Consider the following 21,913-nt stretch of genomic DNA (forward strand, 5'->3'; position numbering starts at 1 on the left):
GCTAGGTTTTTTTTTTTTTTCTTTTCCCTGCAGGTAAACTTTACTTTCTTGTTCTATATCATCTGAAGGGCACATGCATTTTCTGGGATTTTGGGAATGATTTCTGGGGTTCTGGGATTAGACATCAAATTTAACAAGATGATATATAGCTTTGAGGAGACACATTTGATGTACCACTTAGCCTTCCCATAATTTACTGCCTGCCTCCAGTCTCTGGAGGGCAAGGGGTTTATCTACACTCCAACCTGACTTTATAAATAGCAAAGCAGGAGAGGGAAAAAGAAAGCAGGCTGGGGACCTGCCTGCTAAACTGTTATGATATGACGGTGATGCAGGTAGGTGACATTAAATGCTACTGTCTGCATCCTTAATTGTGAGTTGTCATCACCTTGGCCGTTTGAGGACGATAATGTGCTGTTCATATTCCAGGTTTCTATTCTTATTCATAGGACTGTTTTTTCCAATGTTCAAATGTGTATGTACAATTTATAAACAAAACCTCAGGTTTTTTGGGAGTGATTTTTTTTTTTTAGTGGAAATGAGGAAGGAGGAAAGATGTGAGTGTAACTTGACTGGTTTTGCTTGTGGTTAATTTTCCTGCCTCAGAAGTGTAGCAAGCTGCCAGTATCAGAAAGCCTAAATGGAAAAATGGTTGCTTCCAAGACATAATGAAGATTAAAAACAAACAAGTGGGGCTGGGAGGTAAGGGGGATCTTGCTCTGTCGTCGTTTGCCATTTCTGATTTTGCAAACAGCTCTGCAGTGTCGTTTGATCTATGCTTCAGCATAATTTTACCAGAAGATATTTCTGGCCTTTTGCTTTACAGTCAGGTCCCTTTGCTGGGCTATTAAGTTGAAAATGCAGTCAAGTATTAACATCGAAACTGTTTATGTAACCTTCCACTGCATGGAACCCCTCCAAAATACCCTGCAATTAAGGAAGGGGAAGGAGGGGATGAAAAACAAGAGCTGGATAGAAATAGAGCCTGCTCTGGGATTTAAATAGGTCAACTCATTTCAATAAATAGAAGTTAGGCTGTTGATATATGCCCATCTACTTAAACTGTCATCGAAGTTCACTTAGCTGCATTCCAGCAGAGCTTGCTGGACGTTAAAGAGATGCGAAAGGCATTGTTACAGAAGACTTAAAGAGGGAAAAGGAAGGAGGAACAAAGAAATAGCCAGGCAAGGAGATCATACAAGTATTACACTTTCAGATTCCTGGTGGCACTGACAAGTGTTGATAACTCCTTCAGCATCTACCTTCAGAGCACAGAGTCCCCCCCCCGTGTTTGTCCCTACTGGATGCTCGCACATGGCGTAAGTCTAAACATTCGGGGTTTTTTTCCACTTTTCTGATGGAATATATTTAGTTTGCTTTGAACAAGAGCAAACCCAAATCCCAGGGCCTCTGAATAGGGGGGAGTTATGGAGGGGGGAATACAATGAATGTCTTAATCCTGTGTCACCCTGTCTTTGAGACACTGTGCTACATTAAACTGATTTTGCAAATGAAAGCTAAAAGCTAAGCAAAAGCCACCAATCTATTTTGCCTAAAGATGATTTTAGTGCTCTTTATGTTCCCCTAAATGACAAACCAATTTGTTACCTGCCTACATAAACATTTGCCTGTATTAGCACCAGAAATGTTTTATTTTTATTAGCCCAAACTTTATCTTTTTATGAAGACACAGGGGCCCAATAAAATTAGTGTGCAAATATAATACCCAATTTGCATTTTTCCATGGTCAGCAGAAAAGCTGAGCAAAATCAATTTGATATTAGGTCAGCATATACATCAATAAAGCATACACACACACAGGACCATTGTAATGGTCTCTGTAATTTCTATGCTGCCAGAGTAAAGAGATTAAATAATATTAAATGCTCCAAAATAGCTTTGCTTTTAAGAGGAATGTAAAAAGAAAGAGAGACTTTGGCATAAAATGGGTAATAAAGGATAATAGTTGCACAATCTCCAACTTTAAAACATTGTGACAATGATCTCAGACTCAGGCTTCCTGCTAAATCGCCCCAATTCAGCAAAGCTCTTATGCCAACACTTATGTTTAAGTACATTTTTAAACACAATAGAAGTCCATCAGACAAATCACATATTTAAGCACCTGACAGTCAGGGCCAGAACCTCAATGAAAATCCAGAACTTCAGAGGTTTGGATCCAGTTTTAAGCATTACATGCAGGACCTTTACTGGATAGAGGGTCCGAACACAAGTGAGACTTTGATAAGCAACCCCTCTGCACTCCAGAAAGAACTATCTAAACATGGTGCTGGGTGGGATGAGTCAGTGAGCCATGGGGGCACCTCGTAGCAGTGCTCCCCCTGCGCAGACATGACCTTCCCTGGATGCTGCATGGGAGCTGAGATACTGCTGCCTTTCTTTCCAGGTAAAAGTACATAGCAATACGTGTCCGACTTTCAAAAACTGTAGGCCAGTCTTTGGTATTCTCTCTCTGGTACAAATGGCATCATTTTTATCCTCTGTGCCACTTAGTTTCTTTGTGCCACTCAAGCCAACTATAAGAAGGCAAAAAGAAAAGCTTGTGTTTATTTGACCTCACCAAGTCCAGTGGGATTTGGTAGTGGCCAAAAAATGGTGGTGTTCTGCAGTCTGTGTTGCTGAGATGTGCACTCTTACCTGAAATGTGACCAGAAGTAACAAAAATAATGGAATTAGGTGCTAATCTGGTCTCGTAGGAAAAGCCAGAGTACAGTAAATGCTGCTTGGATTTGATTTCCTAAAGCAGGTTAACGTGGTAGAGACTAGGCAATCAGGACAGCAACATCAGTGTTTTCTTTCAACACAGATGTTACAGTTCTGTTGGACACCGAGAAGCCAACACAGTACAGTGAAGTGTAACGCAATAGAGTCCTTTTGATTTCCTCTATGGAGTCTTTAAGTCACAGGGTTTTGAATATAAAATGCTGGCAACAGCCCACCTCATGCTGTAAAGTACCTGAGAAAGGAAGACAACATGGAATTTATTTGCAACGGGTACACACCTCTCATGAAAATATATATGGATATTTAAACCAAATTATTTAGGGTGATGAGTTTCCATTTCTTCTAATTTAGAGACTTCTGGTTTTCTACAGATAGGGTGAAATGTGGGAGGGAAGAATGGGAAGATTTTTTTCCTAGTACCTTGCCCCAACATTGAAGTCCTCTACAGAGGGGTGGAATTCACTTCCAAGCTCTCCTGATGGATGCCAGTTAAAGGCTTTCTCAAATAGACTTCTAGGGTCAGACTTGCTCGTCCTTTGTACTCCATCAGCCTTAGTACTAATTTGTGAACTTGCATCATTGACATTACATGGCTACATGACTTAAACCACAAGTCGGAGATCCTCTATGCAGTCGGTTTCTGGTCTAATGTGGTAGCATGAATGATCCTGGATGCTGAGCGAAGTTCTCCTCAGTTTTGTTACAGCACTTCATTTTGGTAGTGCAAATGAGATTCCATAAATTTAATATTTCTGCATGAAATTTCTAGATACTTATTATTAAGCTACTACATACAGATCTTGTCGTTTTCATGTTTTTATAGTAGCATAAAAAATGGAAATTAAGTGAAAATGGCTAAGTGAATTTTCTGCCTTCCCATGAAAGTTTAGATTTTGATCTGACTGTCTTTTTTTTAAGTACAAAGTGCTTTCTGTGGGACTCTGTTTTAGTTGCACTAGTGTAATATGTCACCAAGAGTGGAAATTGCTGTTTCCTGGGTGAGAGCTGGGGAGGAATGCTGCCAGTGGGATTGCTTTAAGTGGTTGACTTGTGCTTGCTATAGCATTAGATGAGAAGGAACATCAGTTGAAGGCCAAACAGCACGAGTAACATCCTGAGCAAGAGATTTGAGTTGCTTGCTTGCGGCTAACTGGATTTCTTTTCAGTATGACATTTGCTTGGTGTTTATCACCATTGTGGTAGCTTTGGAGCCAGAATAGATGTTGAGGTTAATGGTGTTTATTCTGACTAGAGCCTTAGATTTTACAGCTTTGCCCAAGGGAATTCGCCTCTGTAGCAGAGCAACAGGATGGTGGTGGGTGAGTAGCTGGCTACAAGGGTGTATGTAACAACCAGTGGCAGATTGCTTAGGTCCCAGTTGGAATTTTAAGTCAAGGCAAATATTATTGATGATGATAGTAGTGTTAGCCTCCAGAGGGGAAGGAAAATGTTTAGTTCAATCTTTGAGATACTTTCTGGAAGAGAAAATAAAAAAGAGTAATTACAGAAATCTATAAATTTCTTCCCTTGGAAAACTTTTTCATCAAATAGGTTTGGTTTTTTAAGCTTCACTACTATGGCAGTTGGAAGGGTAAAAGGGCTACCACAACACTCTGCATTTCCACAACTGACAAAGTTGTGGCTAAATGAAGCGTGTCTTTCTGTCATTTTGCTTAAGTGCTTTTGGCATCTATTGAGCAGAGCTATACACTTCTAATCTTTTTAATTTTGATTGATCTTTTCAATCCTGAAGTAGAAAATAGGGTGCATTTTCAATGCAACATTTAAATTGAAATATAAAATGGTGTTTTGTAGTTGTATCCATTATTAGTTTGGTGAGTTAACCTTGGCCTGCTCCCAGAAGCCCACTCAGCTGCTCCCTCTTCTACAGGACAAGGGGAGAAAAGACTTGTGGGTCAAGATAAAGACAGGGCTACCACTTATCAGTTACCATTGTGGGCAAAGCAGACTTGACTTGGGCGAAAATTACTTGAATTTACTGTCAATTAAAAGAGACTTGTATAGTGAGAATCAAAGAGAAAGTTAAAACAGTACATTTCCTCCTCATTTACCCAAGACTGATTTCACTCCCAACTCCTCTACCTCCCTCTCCGCCGCCCCCAGCCATGCCAGGGATGAATAACAGGGTTGTGGTCAGTCTGAAAGAGCTCCTCTCTCCAGCATGTCCAGCACTGGGGCACAGACACCCACCACAACCAGTAAAGATAAAAGAACACAAAACTTTTTTTTTTTTCCTGTCCATCTTTCACTATTAGGTTTCATATAAAAACACTGAAAAAGAAGACAGCACTGTTGCTGTTTGGAGGTATGCGCGTGTTTGCGCACATACGTACTTGCCATTCCTTTTATCACAGGATGCTAAGGAGACCAAGACAAGCATGCAAGGCTGAATATATGATTTCCAAGACCACTCATGGGATGTCTGGATGGATGGGTGACAGTGTGCTGGGTTAGGGTTCAGGCTGGGAGTCCACCCTGTAAATAACGCATGCCCCGCACCAGCTGGGTGCAAAGTCCCCATCGCAAACTCTTAGGTGTTACGGTACTAACTACGAGCTAGTCTGGTTCATACTGGAAGCCTCAGTGCACCTTGTCCCATAGGTTGGCTAATGGGCACCCGTGTTACCTCGTATGTCCCCCTTTTACCAGCATTTTCAGAACAGCTGAACTGTGATTGAGGAGGACCTGCAGAACTGAAAGCTTGTCTGACAGTTTAGTTTCTTCCTGTAAGTTCACAGAGACTTGTACTTAGGCAGGGAATTTTCTCACCAAAGCAGCTTTTGCCAGATTCACCAACGTTTAGAAGGCACTGCTCAATTTTCTAGGCTTTCCGAGCTGCATTAAAGATACATGCTTTTCCAAAATGTTAACAGAAACATATAAGAAATGTTTGTTTGCTTGAGCAAATGCACACTCTGAAAGCCAAACTCTGAAAATTACTTAAAAAAAAAAAAGTTAATGGGTCATATTTTTTCATCAAGCCCAAATACCAGAAATACACATGTGCGAAGTCACATGTGCCGTGTTTTACTGTTTCTGTATGAATAATGCAGAATGTTGCTTAAAAAAAAAGATTTATGAGGGTATTGTTGAGCTTGAAAAACGTGGAAAAAATGTCTGCTACATGAAGATGGACAACCAGCTGTGCCTGTGCTCATGTTGAGCGCTGTACCTCCAGGAGGCTGGGTACTATGGAAGGGGCTGTACACTGCGAGGTTGTGCATTGACACTTTGCAGCAAATGTACTGGGCTGGAAAGTGAATGATTTATTGGGGATTGTAAACCAAGGTGGAGTGAAGTTGCTTGGCCCTGAGTGCAGGGTGGTAATTCGGTGCTGTTCCATCCCCCAAGGAAGTGGGCAAGGGAGGTGTCCCAGTTAACACCCAGTGCCACATCTCTCATTGACTCCAAGAGGTTTTGCACTAAGCTCTAAATTGGGAAAGTTCAGTTTCAGAGGAAAATGAAATGACTATTGATTTTAATAACTGTTATGAAGGGTAAAGTATAAATAACAAAAATGTTGTAATTAAAACCAAACAAAACTAAAGCCACAAAAACCCCCAAATGAATACTGTCCGAAAGATATCTTAACCAAGGAGCTGTTCCAGCTCCAAACAGTGGCAATCATGTTGATGAGCATCGCTTCTGTGCTGAGACACCGTCCCTTTAATGTAATGCTGTTTTTCCATCAGAGGAGGAAAACTTCTCTCCTCTTGCAAAAGCGATCCCAGCCTGCTTTTGCTCTTTAAAGTTGATTTGCTGATTTACCGCCTCCCTCCCACACTACTTAATGTAAATGATGTGCGGTGGTCACTGACTTACAGCTGAAGGTGTTGTGTTCCTTTTTGCTGCCTCCCACTTTTCTTCTGCAGACAGAATTGACCCCACCAGCTGCTACGTTTGTCAGAGACATTCTTTCTTATATTTCTTTGCCTCTGGGGCTCAAAAACACCAGAGAGTGGTGAAGCTGGAGTATGAAAGAACAAATGAATGGCTGAGTTACAGGGTGAGCAGCTGTAGGACATTTAGAGACGCTAAGGGAATAAAAAAAGAAACCTGCTGAGGTTGTCTCCTGAGAACAACCAAGAATATATTGATTATTCCTGTGGTGCTGTTAGGTGTGATTTACTATTTGGGGAAACTGAGCATTTCTAAGAATTCAGGAAATTAAAAAAATAACTCAGGTATGGTCTCAAGGACTCCCAAACATCTTTGAAATTAACAGTCTGTTTGGGTATATTTGGGTATATACCAAGATATAATGCATCTACCTAATTAAAAAAGAAAAAGAAAAAAAAAAAAGCTTGGATTTAGTTTCCAGTCTCCTTTCAGTGTGTAAACTTGTTATTTCAAAACAAAGATTTAAACTGTCTCTAGCAATTGGATCCTGCTGTGTTTAGTATTACCCCTGCTGTGTGTTTTCAGATCTAGATAAGACATCTAACTGAGGTCCAGACCTCTTATGGTCTTTAAAGTTCCCAGAAACCATTTTGAAAGAGTGTAATTTTTATTGCCTGTTTATTAAATGCAGTCAGTGCACAAACAGAGAAAAGATCCTGCTTGACCCATGTAGTTTACGGATGAAGCAAGTGGCTAAAGTAGTGTGCTTTTAATACTGGGGGATTAACCCATGTTAAATTCAGCGTAGTTGGTATCTAAGTCTCCATTCCACCTATCCATAATTTGAAGGGGGCCTGGAACTTTTTTACGGCCTCACTGGAGAAGGTTGCTGGATTTAATCCTGGTCTCTTTTTCATACTTTATTGGTTTTGAACATTTCTTTCAGTTAGGGCAGATGCACTTCCAAATAGTTAAGAGATAAAAAAAATAAAAAACCCAACCCCAAACCCCCCCAGAGCAAAGTCTAATAAATGTCATTTGTTAGCACTTCACCGTTGTTTGGCACTGTTAAGGCTTGTATCAAGTGTAATGCAGGGTGCAATTGGCTTTGCGTTGAGTATGGCCCCCCACTGTTTTTCTTGTCGCCCCAGGGGGACATTTATCACAAGTGAGAGAGCAATTACAGTACAGTTAAACTCACTGTAGTAAATCTTGTTTTTTAAAGAGAGAGCTAAGTTTGTTGTTGCGGGTTTGGCTGTATGTCATGAGTTTTGCAGCCCTTGTTCAGTCTGCTATATGGTCTGGTATGGAGACCCGGTGACGCTGCCTCCTTTAATTATAGATTGTGCTTATTTATAATGCATGACCAATTTTAATAAAAGGATATGCTTTAAAAATTAATGGCCCTTTGTTCCTACATATGGGACCCAGTTTAAGGCTCTTCATCTCTCTTTTTCCCTCTGTCCCCTGCCACCCCCTTCTGCTGCAGCGAACCTGCGTCCAGGGGCTGAACAGAAAGTGGTGTTCATCACTGCACGGGTCCACCCTGGGGAAACACCGTCTTCCTTCGTGTGCCAAGGTGAGTGTCTGCGTGAAGGTGGCAGAGCTGGCAAAACCTGATTTCCTATCGATGCACGTATTGGGTTTGCATAGCTTTGGATCTGATAGAAGACTGAGTTCACATGATGGTTTTTTCCACAGCGAGGAAAGATATTAGCAGGATCTCTCACCTCTGCCCAGCTGCCTGTCTTCTGGAGGCAATAGGAATGTATTATCTCTGAATGCTTGCTGAACTTGGTCAGAATTGGACAGTGAGCTCTGGAGCTATTTGGGAAGAACTGACAGTCACACTTGTCCATATGCAACGTGATCATGTAAGGCTCCTTATGAAAACAGGCTGGAAAAGCTCAGGGAGTGGTTCTCTGTTAAGTGCTGATGTTGTCTTGCTGTCTACTATCTTCAGCTTATTTTCCACCACAAAGCAGTGACCCTAGTTCTCCAATTTAATTCTAAGAGGCCTCTATTTGTCTGAAGTTGCTGCTCTGAGGAGCACAGCTCCCAGTAGCTGACAGCTGTTCCCTGCACAAAGCATTCCTGCTAAAAATAGAAAGCAAATTGCCCAGCTTGTATTTATAAAGAGTTGTAAATCTCAGGCTTGTGGATACAAATAAATAAATAATCCTGGCATGTGTTCATATAACTTCATTGTGTAGGTCTGAAATATTGTACTTATTGTATGTGACTTTCCGCGGTGGTAAATTGTTGATGCTATAAATCAACGTAACTTCCCTGAAGCCAAGGCAATATGCTAATTTACTACATCAGCTTGGATCTGGCCCTGCCTAGCCAATGAGTCGCATCAATCAAGCATATGCAGTGTTTATTATGTTGGCTGCTTGTAACGTTGCAGATTGGTTTGCGACTGGCCCTGTTGGTACCTAAGGACCTCGATGGGAAAGGTTGGCACGGTTTCGTGATCTTCTCTGTGTGCTTCTTGTCCTGGCAAGGTCCTGTGTCTGGCATCTCTCTAAGGCAAAAGGTCAACAGCTGTCACTTCTGCTCTCCTAGTCCAATGGGCTAACAGGATACTGGGCCTCTTCTTGCTGGCCCATGGAGTAGCAAAGGTAAAACCCTTTAATAAAATGATGCTTCAGACTGAGAGCAGGAAAACTCAGCAGGTTTCCCATCTCCTGTAGTGTCACAGTCAATGCAGGGCATTATCGTACACATGATGTTTGTTAATGAATATGGATTTTTAATTGGATGCTTTGATTCTGTTTGTGGCTGCTGGCATAGCCCTGTGAAATGAGAGATGAGGCATGCTGCTGAGGCGGTACTTTGTAAATGACGTTATTTTATTTTGATAGTGCGGAGTTTATTTAAAAGGAGAAAAAATAAGAATGTGAAAAAGCAGGTGGCACGCTTAGCCCGATGAAACAACTGGATGGAAGTCATGCTCTGATTGTCTCAGGGAAAGTTCACGTTTTGCACAAAAAATTAAAACAAAAAGAGAGAGGAAAAATTATGTAAAAGAAAAAGGATGGATCAGTCTTGGAGAAGCACATCAGAAACTTGCTGTGACTGCAGTTATAATACACGCTTGACTCGCTTGGAAATGCACGGCTCTGAAGGCACTGAACTCCGCTGTGCATTGAGCCATTCTGCCCAGTGCAGATGAAGCCGCCTTGTGTGTATAATTAGTGTCAAGACAAGTAGAAATGGCAAACATTTCAAGGCCATTGCCGCGTTGTTTCTAGCGTTGCCAAATGTGAAATTGGGTGCTTGCTCCATCTTTGGAAACTTTTGTGTGGCAGGGTCAAAAGAAGGGATAAAAAGGATCCCTTTGGCAGTCAAGTGAGGGCACAATGAGGAATTTTATTTCTGGAGTCTTGAGAAGCATTTTGGCAGAGTTAGGTGTTGCAGATTTAATATCCAAATGCCAGCCCAGTGCATATGGAACATGTCAGGATTTTTTTTCTTGGTAGAGAGATTTCTTCCTGAATGTTTGATTATGCTCACCACCTGAAGTATTAAGATATGGAAGCTAATCCCAAAGATTCCCCAGGTGCAAGCTGCATCTTGTATATGGAAGAGCAGAATTGTAACTGCCCAGGCCTGGAGAATCACCCTGCAGGGGAATAGATAATGAGTTACAAGATTCCTTTTTTTTGTTCATTTTTTTCAGTCAATCATGGGTTTCATTCAGTTCAAGCTCTATCTTTCTCTTTAAAGCTCTAAGCTCATAACTAACTCCTTACTCATTTTTCCACCTGTCTTTGAGCTAGCCAAGTTTCTTCCTGACCCCGTCGGCCCAAGCTCTGCTAAGGGTATATAGCTATGTGTAGCCCAAACACCAGTTTCCTGGGGCCTGACAGAAGCTCTCTGTCATCTTCCATTTTTTGACTAGGCAAGATACCCTGAGAAGCAAGTTGTCTAGCCTTGATACATCAGGATATACTTGGTCCTCTCTATTGGTCCTTTGTCCTTAACTTTACCCACAGATTAAATCAAAGCAAAGAACTTTGTGTTCCAGAACTGTATTGTTTCTGCATCACCCTTCTTCACATTCCATTATGAAGAATCCACTAAAAACTGAATTTTGAATACAAATACCTGTATTCCTGCAGATGTACAAGTACTGTAAACTTGGATACACACCTCTATCTCCTTACAGCTGTGGAGTGCTTGCAGCAGTAGCCAGACCTCCCTAGAATCATTAGTACCTCCTCCAGCAGTTAAAAACAAGTGCTATAATATTTCACACGTGGTACAGCTGCTGAGCTGTAGCTCACTTCCTTAAAAGGCAGAGAAAACCCCAGAGAGCCTCTTCATAGAAAGATGGATTAAGAACATTTTGTTTCTGTTTTGGTCTTTTAAGAGTTATTACGACTCCTCACGTTAGCCTTTTTAGGAAGTTTTCCTGATAGTTAACTGCCTGTTGTGAAGTTCAGGGACAGAGATGGAGAGTTAGTCACCAGGGAGTATATTTGCATGAATACCCTTTACATCCAAAGGTAGGATGGTGATCTTCTCAGGCTGTGTGGTCATCATGAACATTGATGCTTGTGTCATGTTTGGGGATGAGTAAGTAAGAGTAGGGTCTAGGATGAAGAGGACGCCGTTGTTTTCGCTTTGCTCTTATAGACCGCTTTCTAACCAACTGGAGTCACTGCTGCTCCTGGAGGGCTTTTCTAGTGCAACACAAAACGAATTCATCTTACAGCTTGAACTCATCTCTCATGGGCTGCTCAGATTTCTGAGGGATCTTTCTTAAGTTGTGGGTTTAGACTCTTTTCCTTTCTTAGATATTTTTCCCTCATTTTCCTCCATCCAGGTTTTTTTTTTATTTAAGAGAACGTATGCTATTTTCTGTTTTCCACATTATACTGTTAAGGCAAGTTATTAACTCTTACAGATAGGGTCAGATGTCAGATAATGCCTATATACATATGTAGCATGCACAAATAAGTGTGTGTAAAATCTGTACGAGTCCCTACCCTCTAAACACTGGTCGTAAACCACCTTTCCAAAGCCTTGGATCCAGCAATAGGATTATTCCCCCCCCCGTATTCTTACAGTCTTATTTTGCTTCCTTTGGCCTCTAGATTTTATTTTCTTTGTGGGAGATAAGCAACTGTGTCTCACTATTCATGTGCATGGAAAGTTGTAGGAGACGGGGTGACGTTTAAGTTTGTCGTGTATGCCTTGGCTTTTGCCAGCAGTCAGTAATTGCAAGTTTAAGCTTGTCTAGGTGTACTTAGACATGTACTTTCATCATAGATTTAGCAGGTTCTATTAGTAGGATGCAATTTGTTGCCTTTTTAAGACATTTGTCAGTGTGGCATCCACAGTGCCATCTAAATGCAAAAGTGAAAATATGTATCCTAAGCGTTTTACTTCAATGTAGTTTGCCAGGCTGGGAGCCCAGAATGGAAAACCCAGAGCAAAAGGGGAGGTAGAGGGATCCCACAGCCGGGTTTGCAGGTGCTGAGCATCTTGTGCTAAGTGTAATTTGACCTGAAGCTGACCTTGAAGCTTATGGGCTGAATAGGGAGCAGCCATTAAAAAGAAAATATAAGGAAAACAGACACCTGGGACTCTTATCCATAAGAAATGGAGCAAAAATGACTTTTCAATCAATCTTTTTTCATTACAGCTGCTTAAATGAATGCTCCCTCTCGCTTCACCTTAAATCAGACGATGTGAAATGAAAAAACAGACTACACTGGGCAATGCCTCTTGGTTTTCTGTTAACAGTCTGTGTTTTTAACTGCCACCATCTTGCCAGCAGAGGGCAGGGAAAAAAAAAATCTGAAGACTTTTATACAAATTTTGTTTCAAGTTTTAAAGAATGAGGTAGAAAGGGGCAGACTGCCTGAAAACAAGTCTCTTACCAGCTGTCTCAGGAGTCCTGCTGTTGCACAATAGCTCACTGGGCTAGTGGGCAACTGAACTTGTTTTCTGTGTGACCAAAGTGCTCCACGTGCTATGAAGGATTTAATTCCTGGACAGATTCCGATATGGCTTCTTAGCAGTGGTGGCAGTTTTCTAGCTCCCTTCATGGAAGCAGTGCCTTCAGATTCTTTGAATTTCATCCTGCAGGATCCCTGAAAGAGTTAGTAAGAGAGTGAAGTTGCTATAACATGAGTGGGACTTGGGTTTTTTGGTTTGGATTTATTTTGCTTGTAAGAAAGGCAGTTGTATGTGAGAGGAGTAATTCTGAAACTTGTTGCTCCTACTTGGAATTTTAGCCAACGTCTATCTTTTGTTATGAAGAAAGAGGAGGAATAAACTGTCAGGGTTAAAAGATGCTTTTCTGCTTCCTTCACTAAGCATAAAAATCTTTTGAGCGTTAGGGCATAAGTGATATTAACTGAAAGACAGGACATGTTTTAAATGCAAGAGTAAATGCAGCTAATGAAGCCTTTACATGTGAAAAGAACCTTTCTGAAGTAACAGAGGTGATGGTATTGCTGTTTCCAGGGGGTAAATTTCTCCTAATGAAATGAAACTGAGTTCTGTAGGCATTGATATAGGATGATTTTGGTAACAGAAGCTGTACTGGAGAAAAACACTGAACCCAGAAAGTGCCTGTTGTGGTAATGATGGGGCCCTCAGAAGCTTGAGGGCATCATCTGCCAGGCTTCCTATCGGACTGAATAAATGCATGGGTTGCATCAGTTCTGACCTCACTTAATCTGTTGTATTCTTCCTTCTAGCAAGCCAAATCATCTTCATTTTGCAGCTGTATTTCCTACCAGAGGAGGAAACAAAACAGGATTCCACAGAGGGTGGGGATCTTATACATTCATGTTTGTTGTATTACTGTAAAGTCTCACTTCTGTCTTCTCTGCCAAATGAAAGAGACTGGAAGCAAACACTTCTGCTCTCCTGGCTACTTCTAGACTCAAAGCAAATGCCTCCATATGTATAAAGGCTTAGTTTGCAATTCATCTTTGGCTGCAGGAGGGTGCTCTGCCTTGGCCGTGCAGCAGACCTGTGAGTGCTCTCTGACGCAGGAATGCCCATTGTGGGGGCTGTTGCCAGTGTTTCAGTTTGTGGGCTGCATTGCTAATGCTGAAGAGAACTGAACTAAACAGAAGCTCCACTTTAAGGGAGTTTTATACTCTCTTGCCACCCCAAAGGTACAAAGCTTCCATCCTCTTTCAATACTTGTAGCCTTTGCAAACCTCTTCTGGCTGCAATCTATAGGAAAAAGCAACTGATATTGCCCAGTTCCACCCTACAGGTGACAGTTCTTCCTCAAAATAAAGAGCAAAGTCTTTCTATAAAATGAATGGTATTCTGTATCCATAAAATGATATGCATAAGTTGTGGCAGGAGAGGATGGTAACACTCTCCTGTTCATTTAGCCGCAGCTTAGCACTTAGAAGCAATGAGGGAACATGGTGAACAGAAGCTGCAGTTCATGGTCTCTTTTATAGGGGTTCAGGAAACCAAATTATGAGAAGCAGACAAAGACAACAGAATTCAACAGCCCAACCATAAAATGAGCTGCAGGGCTCTCTTAAAGTTGTTAGACTGCATTCATCCTTCTCACTAAGACTTTTTTTTTTTTCCTTTAAGTGCACAGCTCCTAAGCTTTAATACAAAGGGAAACACACTCTCCTTGACTTCTAAAGCAACATGAAAAACACTATTGTCTGTCCCTTGTAAATCTCCTGGATAGGATTTTAGTGTGAAGTATCCCAGGAGAGAGAGAGGTTGTTCTGAGAATATAAAACATCCATACTGGAGTAATGGAAATAAAAGCTCCTCTTAAAATTGTGTTGATGTAAATAGACCGTTAGAAGAATTTCTGCTACCCAAAGTGACATTAGCCGTTACAGGATACCACAGGTTTTGAATCAATTCACTATGGTGTCAGGCAGGTATGAGAGGTTATACACTTCGTTTCCTGAGCTGGAGGAAATTTATAATGAGGTTAAATTTCCCTGGCTATAGTTATGTGATTCACTCTCTTACTATGTATGCGTGCTGGATGTGCCTGCACAGAGGAGAAGAAGGTGTGATGGTGACAGGGTAGGTAGAGAGGCTGTGCAGTGGCTGGCAGCTGCAGTCTGCGAAGGGAAGAAGGAACTCCCAGAGCCCTGGAGACCCAGGCTGCCTCTGAGGGAGGAGTTGTCATCTGTGGAGAAGGCTGTTGCATGGCTGAGACACCCCTTCCCACCAGCAGCAGAAGTTGCTGCTTCATCTCTTCCATCCTACCAGTAGTAGTGGGAATGAAAAATTGGACTCACCAGGGAGGCTCACCCCCCGAGCCCAGCCCTGCAAGCTCACCTTGCATCTTCCAGTAGGAGGAATGGATCAGTCCTAACTCCTCATTCCTGGGACAACAAGGTCAGCTTTGCCTATGCAGATAAGAAATGTCAAGTGACTTTGATTCAGTTTGCCCTTTGCCCACGACAGGCCTTTGACTACCTCGGCTTAACTAATACTCTTTACAATAATCAGAGAGCTAAAGGAGCCCTTGGTCTTCAAGAGGGAGAATTGGGAAAGGCTTCACTATACAATAGCTGGCAAATTTGCTTTGTCTCCGGGTGGGATTGCCCAATTAATCTCTTAAGCATACTGGTTTTGTAATGTTTCTTGACTGCTCATACTTTTGAATAACATTAGCTTAAAGATCATTTCCTTCCAGCCCTAACCAAACTGCCTCTAGGGCAAAGCACATCATCTTCATAACAGCATGCTGTGGCACTTTACTAATGTCTGAGGATAGGAAAAAGAGAAAATATTGATTCAGCTGAACTTCACAGTCACTTGGCTTTCCTTAATATGGCCTGGTTTTCCCACTAGAAATCACAGTACAAGTGGATTTTGAAGATGCTTATCCATTTCTTCCCAGTTATCTATTATGTCAGTGCCATTTTCTGTGTGTATTGCTCTGTATGGCCATGGGCAGCAGCATTATGCCCATGCAACAGACCTTCTCTGGGCCCGCATGGGAGAGCAAGCTCTCTGGAAGTGATAGCTAATACATTGCTCGTGGCATTGCCTGCGGAGCCTGTGGCTGTGCAGCACTCCAACTGGTCAGGAGCATCCAGTGTACCGTGCATGCAGATTTCCCCAAACTGGACTAGTGGGGAAATCCAGGCAGAAATCTTGAAGTCCTGCCCCAGTGGAATCAGACCAGGGCATGAATTTGCAAAGCTCAGAACAAACCTGTGAAGACCACGGGAATTTGGGGTTGTCTTTCGATCTCATTTGCATGTATCTGTTGTTTATGAGAAAAGGAATGGCTCCTGTAAGGGACCATCATTAATTTAACAGAATCTAAGTTGTGAGATGACGCCCTTTCTGTAAGTGCAGCAGTGTGAGACCCGTACTGATCGAGCTGCAGGTGTAGTATTGGTGTGTCAGGCTTCACAATTAGGGATCTCTTCTCGTTTTTATACTTTGCTTTAAGCCTTTTCCATTTTCCTTCAGTAGTGTCCCAGCTCTTCCTCACAACTGATATTAATCTTGCTGGTCTATTGTTTCCGGCTTTGTCTTCTGACCCTTTGTTCTTTGCCTGCCCTGGCTTGGTTCAGCTGAATTGATTTTTTTGTTTTCATTTTGTTTTCAGTTCTTTTGTCTCTGAGGTGCCCTGCGCTTGCCTTCTTGCTCCTTCTGCATTGCTGTAGCTCCTTCTCTGAGGAGCCAGCATTCATGTGTGACTGGGACTTGGCCTCTGGAAACTTTTCTTTGACACAAGGGCACCTGGGTGAAATTCTTCCTCTGCCCCTGCACGGATTGCTCACGTGTTCTGTGTGTGCCTGTTGCAGGGTATTGTGTACATGTTTATAAGAGGCATGTCTCCTTGACTTCTGCAGTTTACAGAGAAAAGGACATAAAGCTTGTCTGGAGAGTAAGAAGGAGGGACTTAAGATGAAAGCAGGCTCCTGCCCCAGACAACAGCCCTTCAGAGGTCGTCTTTGCTCTTTCAATGCAATCCTGCTTCTCTGGACTCTGAGGATGAAGGAGAGGTAATGGGGCACATGCCCCATCTGAAAGGGGACGCATTCTTTACCAGTCCTGCTTAATTTTGCCTAGGAAAAAATGTAGGCACAAATTGCTTTGCTGGGACCATAATGCATGGGCAAGCTTCTATTAAACACCTTGTAGACCCCAAGTGTGGATTTAGGGTGGGTTTGAACAGTGGCACACAGCTCTCTAAATTCACCCTCCCCAGGAATGTTGATTCCTCAGTGACAGATGTGGCCCCTAAGTGACAATTTCCAGATGTGCCTTATAGTGTTAGTTCAAGCGTCCAATCACTTATTACATGTTCAGCACATAGAAATACATCCCTGGTATCCATGCTCTGATTTGAAGGTTATGGTTTTAGTCTTTGCTGCTGCTAAATGTAAAAAATAATTGAGATGCGTGAAAATAACTAATTTGTTTGTGTATTTTTTTTTTAATGCCACAGGTTTTCAAAGAGAATCTTTGATATTTTTTACAGGCTCACTTTTATTTTTCTCATATTTTCCTTTTCTCTATTTTTTTTCTTGTCTCCCTGCTTTTTTGTCACTGTCACTGAAGGAAAAAATATGGTGGGGGGAGGGAAGAAACAAAGAAAGGTAAAAAATCTGTTTCAGTGTTCAGTTATAAAAGGAGGAAAGGAAAAGTCTGGAGGTCATCTGACAATGTTTCTTCAAAATTTTCAGCCAGTGGTACAGCATGTAGGCAAAATATTACAAAGCTGGACCATGCCTTATGTTATGGTCAAGCATAAGCCAGGTGACTAAGTAGAGATGTGGCACAGGCAATGATAACAGGGCAAGTTTTGTTCACCAGACCCTCCACCTACCCAAAAGGAGCTATTTCTAGCTCCTACGATTTCAGTTTTCATGGTTATTAAATTTCTACAGCCATGGTGGCTTTCGTATGACACTAATCACCATTGCACCCAATCCCCTTACAAACACCAGTGTTTGGTGTCATAACAGCAGGGAGAACAGGCAGGTGACTAACTCCTTGGTACAGGAGAAGCCGTTCAGCCTCGCTGAGCTTTAACCATCTTCTGTCAAACAGGAGACAGTCTGTTGCAGAATCAAGAGTGGAGTTGAAAAATGCTGTGACCCAACCTCCTCCCAGGTACCATCTTTTCAACCATCTCTTCAAGTTGTCTTGTACTCCTGGGGAGGAGCAGGGAAGAGCAAGCTCTGCTGTGCTGGGTCAGAACTGGAAACCCCTTGGAACTGCCCCCCTATTTCACTGCGGGAGGGTTGCCTGCCCTGCACTGGAGACAGCGGCTGGGAAGTGACTGCCACCATGCTCGGCTCAGACCCCTGTGGTGGCTTTGCAGTGCACCCTTACGTTTGCAGTGTGCATGTCTGCCTGGGATCTCAGTGTGCCCAAAATGTTCAGTGGCACCTGCCTCTTCTGATTTCTGTATCTTTCATGCAGTAAAAGAGGCTGTTTATTAAATTTACCTTTAAGATGTTAAAATTCAGTCTGACTATTCAAGGTAGAAAGTTAGACAGTCTTTCCCTCTGGTTACATGTGAACACTGATTTATTTTTTTTCTTCTTCTTCCTGGCAATATCCCTAATGGCCAAGGATATGAGGGAAATAGCACCTTGACATTAGCTTATGTGGTCACAGTGCTGCCAGAGTTTAAACCCATTGCTGCAAAGTGCTTGGGGAGAGCTTCTGTCTGAGGGCTTGCTGGCACTTGAGAGTTCATTTGCATCTGAGGCAGGCTGTGAATGTAGAGTGCAATAGAACATTTCCCGAGCAATTCTTATTCTGGAACAAGAGCATCTTATTCCTTCTTAGTTTAATATGCTTCAAAGTAGATTCTGCAGTAAGACTGTCTCCAAACAGAATTCTTCAGGAAATGGTGGAGTTTTTTTCTTCCTAAAACAGCAACAAAACTCCTCAATGCTTAGAGAAGCCCTGAAATTTATATCTTTCTAACTTCCTCCCTTGTGCTCTTCAGATGTAAGCATGTACTTTATACCCTCCCGGAGAATTTTACCTCTTCACAAGCAGAGGTTTCGGTTGCTTGTGGCGGCCCTACTCGTATGAGGACAGTTTGCTCTCTGAATATTCCCTCTTCAGTGCTAATTACCATCACCTTTAGGATCTGCAGTGCGGCTCCATTTTCACAGCAAGATTTTCTCTGGAGGGGAGGTGGGGACTTACGACATATTCTGCTGCTTAGCAGCCAGGAGCACATCTTTACTGACAGGGAGTGGCCCTAATTTATTTCTGTGGAGCTTATTCTTGCCTGAATGTCATGCAGCGTAAATAAAAGAACAGATCCATCTTCACTGGTGAGGGGCAGAGCTTTGGCAATTTTTTTTCCTCATGTAGAGCTGTGGTCATTTTTGCTTTTTCTTTAAGACAAAAAAATAAACCACAGAAAAAAAGGTTTTTCCTGCTGGAGCCCAGTGCAAGCAGCTATCCAGCAAGTCCCCTCCAGCACCACTGGAAGCAACTTGTAGATACACAACTTTCATCTCAGATTCAAGGGGAGAAAATTCAGATGCAGCCAGCATTTTCTTGGACATCAGATCTTCCCAGAGGATTAGGGTTTTGTTTAATAACTCTTAGGTTGGTGGGTTTTTTTGTTTGGTTTTGTTTTGGTTTGGTTTTTTCCCCCAGTCTGGTCAGCTCAGGTGTTGCATACAGTCCCTGCTTTCATTGTCTGCCAAGACTGAAGTTAGAGACTTTGCTGTGCAAATGGACTTTTGGGCTGTTCTTTGACGCTGATTAGAACTGCTCAGCCTCTACTACTAACTTCCATGTATCAAGGGGAAATGGATACAGATCTGCTTTTGTCTCGCATTCCCTTGGTTTTGCTCGTGCGGTACTTTTAGATGTCTTTCTGAGGTGCAAACCCAGAACAAGTAGAGAGCTCAGGCTAGCTTCAAGAGGAAAGGTAGCCAGCCAACTCTCAGGAAGAGCAAGACAGCTGTGATGCCACTCTCACCTTTCTCATGACCAGAAGGCAGCCACAGGAAAGTGTAAAGTAGCTATTTACTGAATTAATGGGACTCTTTCTCCGTTTCTGGAATCTGATGGTTGTCCATTTTAGAAGTGCTACTTTATTGGACGATACCAGCATTGCATAGTGCCTGTGGACTTTGTGCCCTGCTTTACTACAGGAGTCTTACAAGTGACTTTGCCTGAGTGGAAACAGGTGAGCTGCCTCACACGTTTTTAGTTTGAATGGAAGGACGGTAAAATCCTATAGAAGTGAAGCAGTATAAACTGCAAACCTAGTAAAGTGAAAATCAATGAAGCAGCCAAAAGGTGCCATTACAGCTGACTTAGTGTAAGTTTTCATGCATCAAGAGTAACCGAAAGTGATCGCTTCACTTGTCCCCATAGAGGAAATGAGGGCAAAGAGTTGTGCAGGTTTCCTCTAGGGGCAGGCTGTCAGTTGCCATTGTTAGGATCTGGGGAATGTACGTATGTACCATATTCATATATGAATGGCAAAGCAGCAGCTCCAGTAGAAGTGAGACGCTGGGTTCAGTCCTGCAGAGTGGATGCCTCAGCTCTTCTCTTCAGCTGAGTGGACTAAGATTCTGAGCTGGAGCACAAGAGAATGCAACGCATGCTTCACTCTGAGTTCCTCTCAGCTCAGATTCCCACTTTGTTCTGAATGTTTTACCTTGAAGGACCCAGAGTGTCAGGGCACCACGTCACCTCTGGGGGCACCTCCTTCCCCACGCACTTTGCTCCTTTCCAGCAATATGTGTTCTACTTTCATACCAGCAGTGGGTTGCACCAGCAATCTGTCCAGTTGAGTAGCCCACTTGTGACAGTGGCCAATCACAAGTGCCTACAGGTTATTAAAGGTCAAGGCAAATTAGCAGAGATGCTTCTTCATATGTTCTTAGAGCACTCCACAGCTGAAGGAAACTGGAAAGGATGGTTGCGAATGACCTTCTGCAGTGCCCCCGGTCTCTGCATCTCACAGCTTTGTGTGCGTGCCTGGTTTGTCCATACAGCTTCTGGGTCTCTGCTTGACTGAGCAATACATTTGCAGATATTGGAAACCATTTTTAGAATGTGTTTAAAAATACATATTTTTCATTTCTTCCCTAGCATTATTTATGTAATGCCCTTTTTCCTTTTCACTGTATATTAGATTTTCATATGTAAATGTATTCTCTGTCTTCCTCCAGAGAAATTTACCTTTTGCCTTCTTGGTTTATAACACATTTTTTGCTTGGGCTGATCTATCCATCTTAAGACTTCTGTAGTTCTTATTGCTACTGCAGTTAATGCCATAAGAAAGACTAAGAGCATAATGTAGCTGCTTGCTTGTTCTTTACCGTACATGCAAAACAACACGCTATGACAAGCCCCCAGGGGAGGTGTTAGGTAAAATTAGTCCATCCCTCCATTCCCAGTGCCCACCTTTGTTGAACTAAGCACATTGAAAACCCAACTGTTCCTGGTCCCCAGGGAAAGGCACTGCTGCCAGGTTTTGAAAAGGTAACTCTGGGCATAGCGAGCGCTCAGAGTCCTGGTGAGACAATTTGGCAAAAGGCTTGAAAGAAGAAGTATCGTCATCTTTGGCTATTCTTTGAAATCCCAGAACCTTTAGTGGTTTCCCAAGTAGAACAAAGTCTGTTGAGTCCTCCCTGGGTCCATAATAGAGCTCTGCTGGGAATCGTTTCCCTGGTGCAGGCAACTTTGGAAACTTTGCACTTGTGGTGCAGTCTCCATTCTGGCCCTGGAAAGGTTTCTGACCTTCACATCAGCCTGGTCCTGGCTGGAACATAATTATCTAGACCCTTTTTTCCCTGCAAGACCCTTATAGCTATAGATAGAAAACTGGAGAATGACATAATTTTTTGCTTCAATTTTTTTTCCCCTTTTTGCTAGTGCTGTGCAAGCCATTGGTGTACAGCTGAAACTCCCCTTTTAGGGCCATGGTTTTGTAAGACCAATGTTTTGTAAATCAATAAGGATACCAGGAAACAATACAAGGATGCCTGAATTAATTCTGCCAGGGTACCTGCCTGCTTAACTCTGGTTCATGCATTCAGGATTTTCTATTCTTGTGTCTGCTTTTCCCCCCTTTGCAATCAAGGCACTTGCAACACTCTCATCTTGTGTGTCAGGGGAGGTGGGGTCTCCTGCATGTTTCTGTTCAATTCTAAGGCTTAAATCTTAGCTGTATTTAACATCAGTTAATTCTGTAAAAATTGAGAGCCATAATCCAGCAAATGTTTTTAGAGCTGTCTGGAGGACTCGTATTCATGGGAAGGACAGACTTTGAATAATAATGACCAAACACATCATCTTCTGAAGCAACATCTTTAGAATGATTCTG

The 21,913-nt window shown here is 42.4% G+C and overlaps 1 protein-coding gene across 3 annotated transcripts in view; it reads left to right on the forward strand.

The window, feature by feature from the left end:
• Positions 1-21,913, forward strand: part of LOC113482589 (cytosolic carboxypeptidase 6-like) — a 969,074-nt gene that overhangs the window by 733,365 nt on the left and 213,796 nt on the right. For all 3 annotated transcript variants that reach the window (XM_026853353.1, XM_026853354.1, XM_026853355.1), the window contains exon 7: positions 8,096-8,185. In XM_026853353.1, coding sequence (XP_026709154.1) covers positions 8,096-8,185 — 90 coding nt within the window. The remainder of the gene's footprint in view (positions 1-8,095; positions 8,186-21,913) is intronic.

This window comes from Athene cunicularia (assembly GCF_003259725.1).
Source record: "Athene cunicularia isolate RWA chromosome 8 unlocalized genomic scaffold, athCun1 chr8_part1, whole genome shotgun sequence".
In the NCBI taxonomy this organism is placed as follows: domain Eukaryota; kingdom Metazoa; phylum Chordata; class Aves; order Strigiformes; family Strigidae; genus Athene; species Athene cunicularia.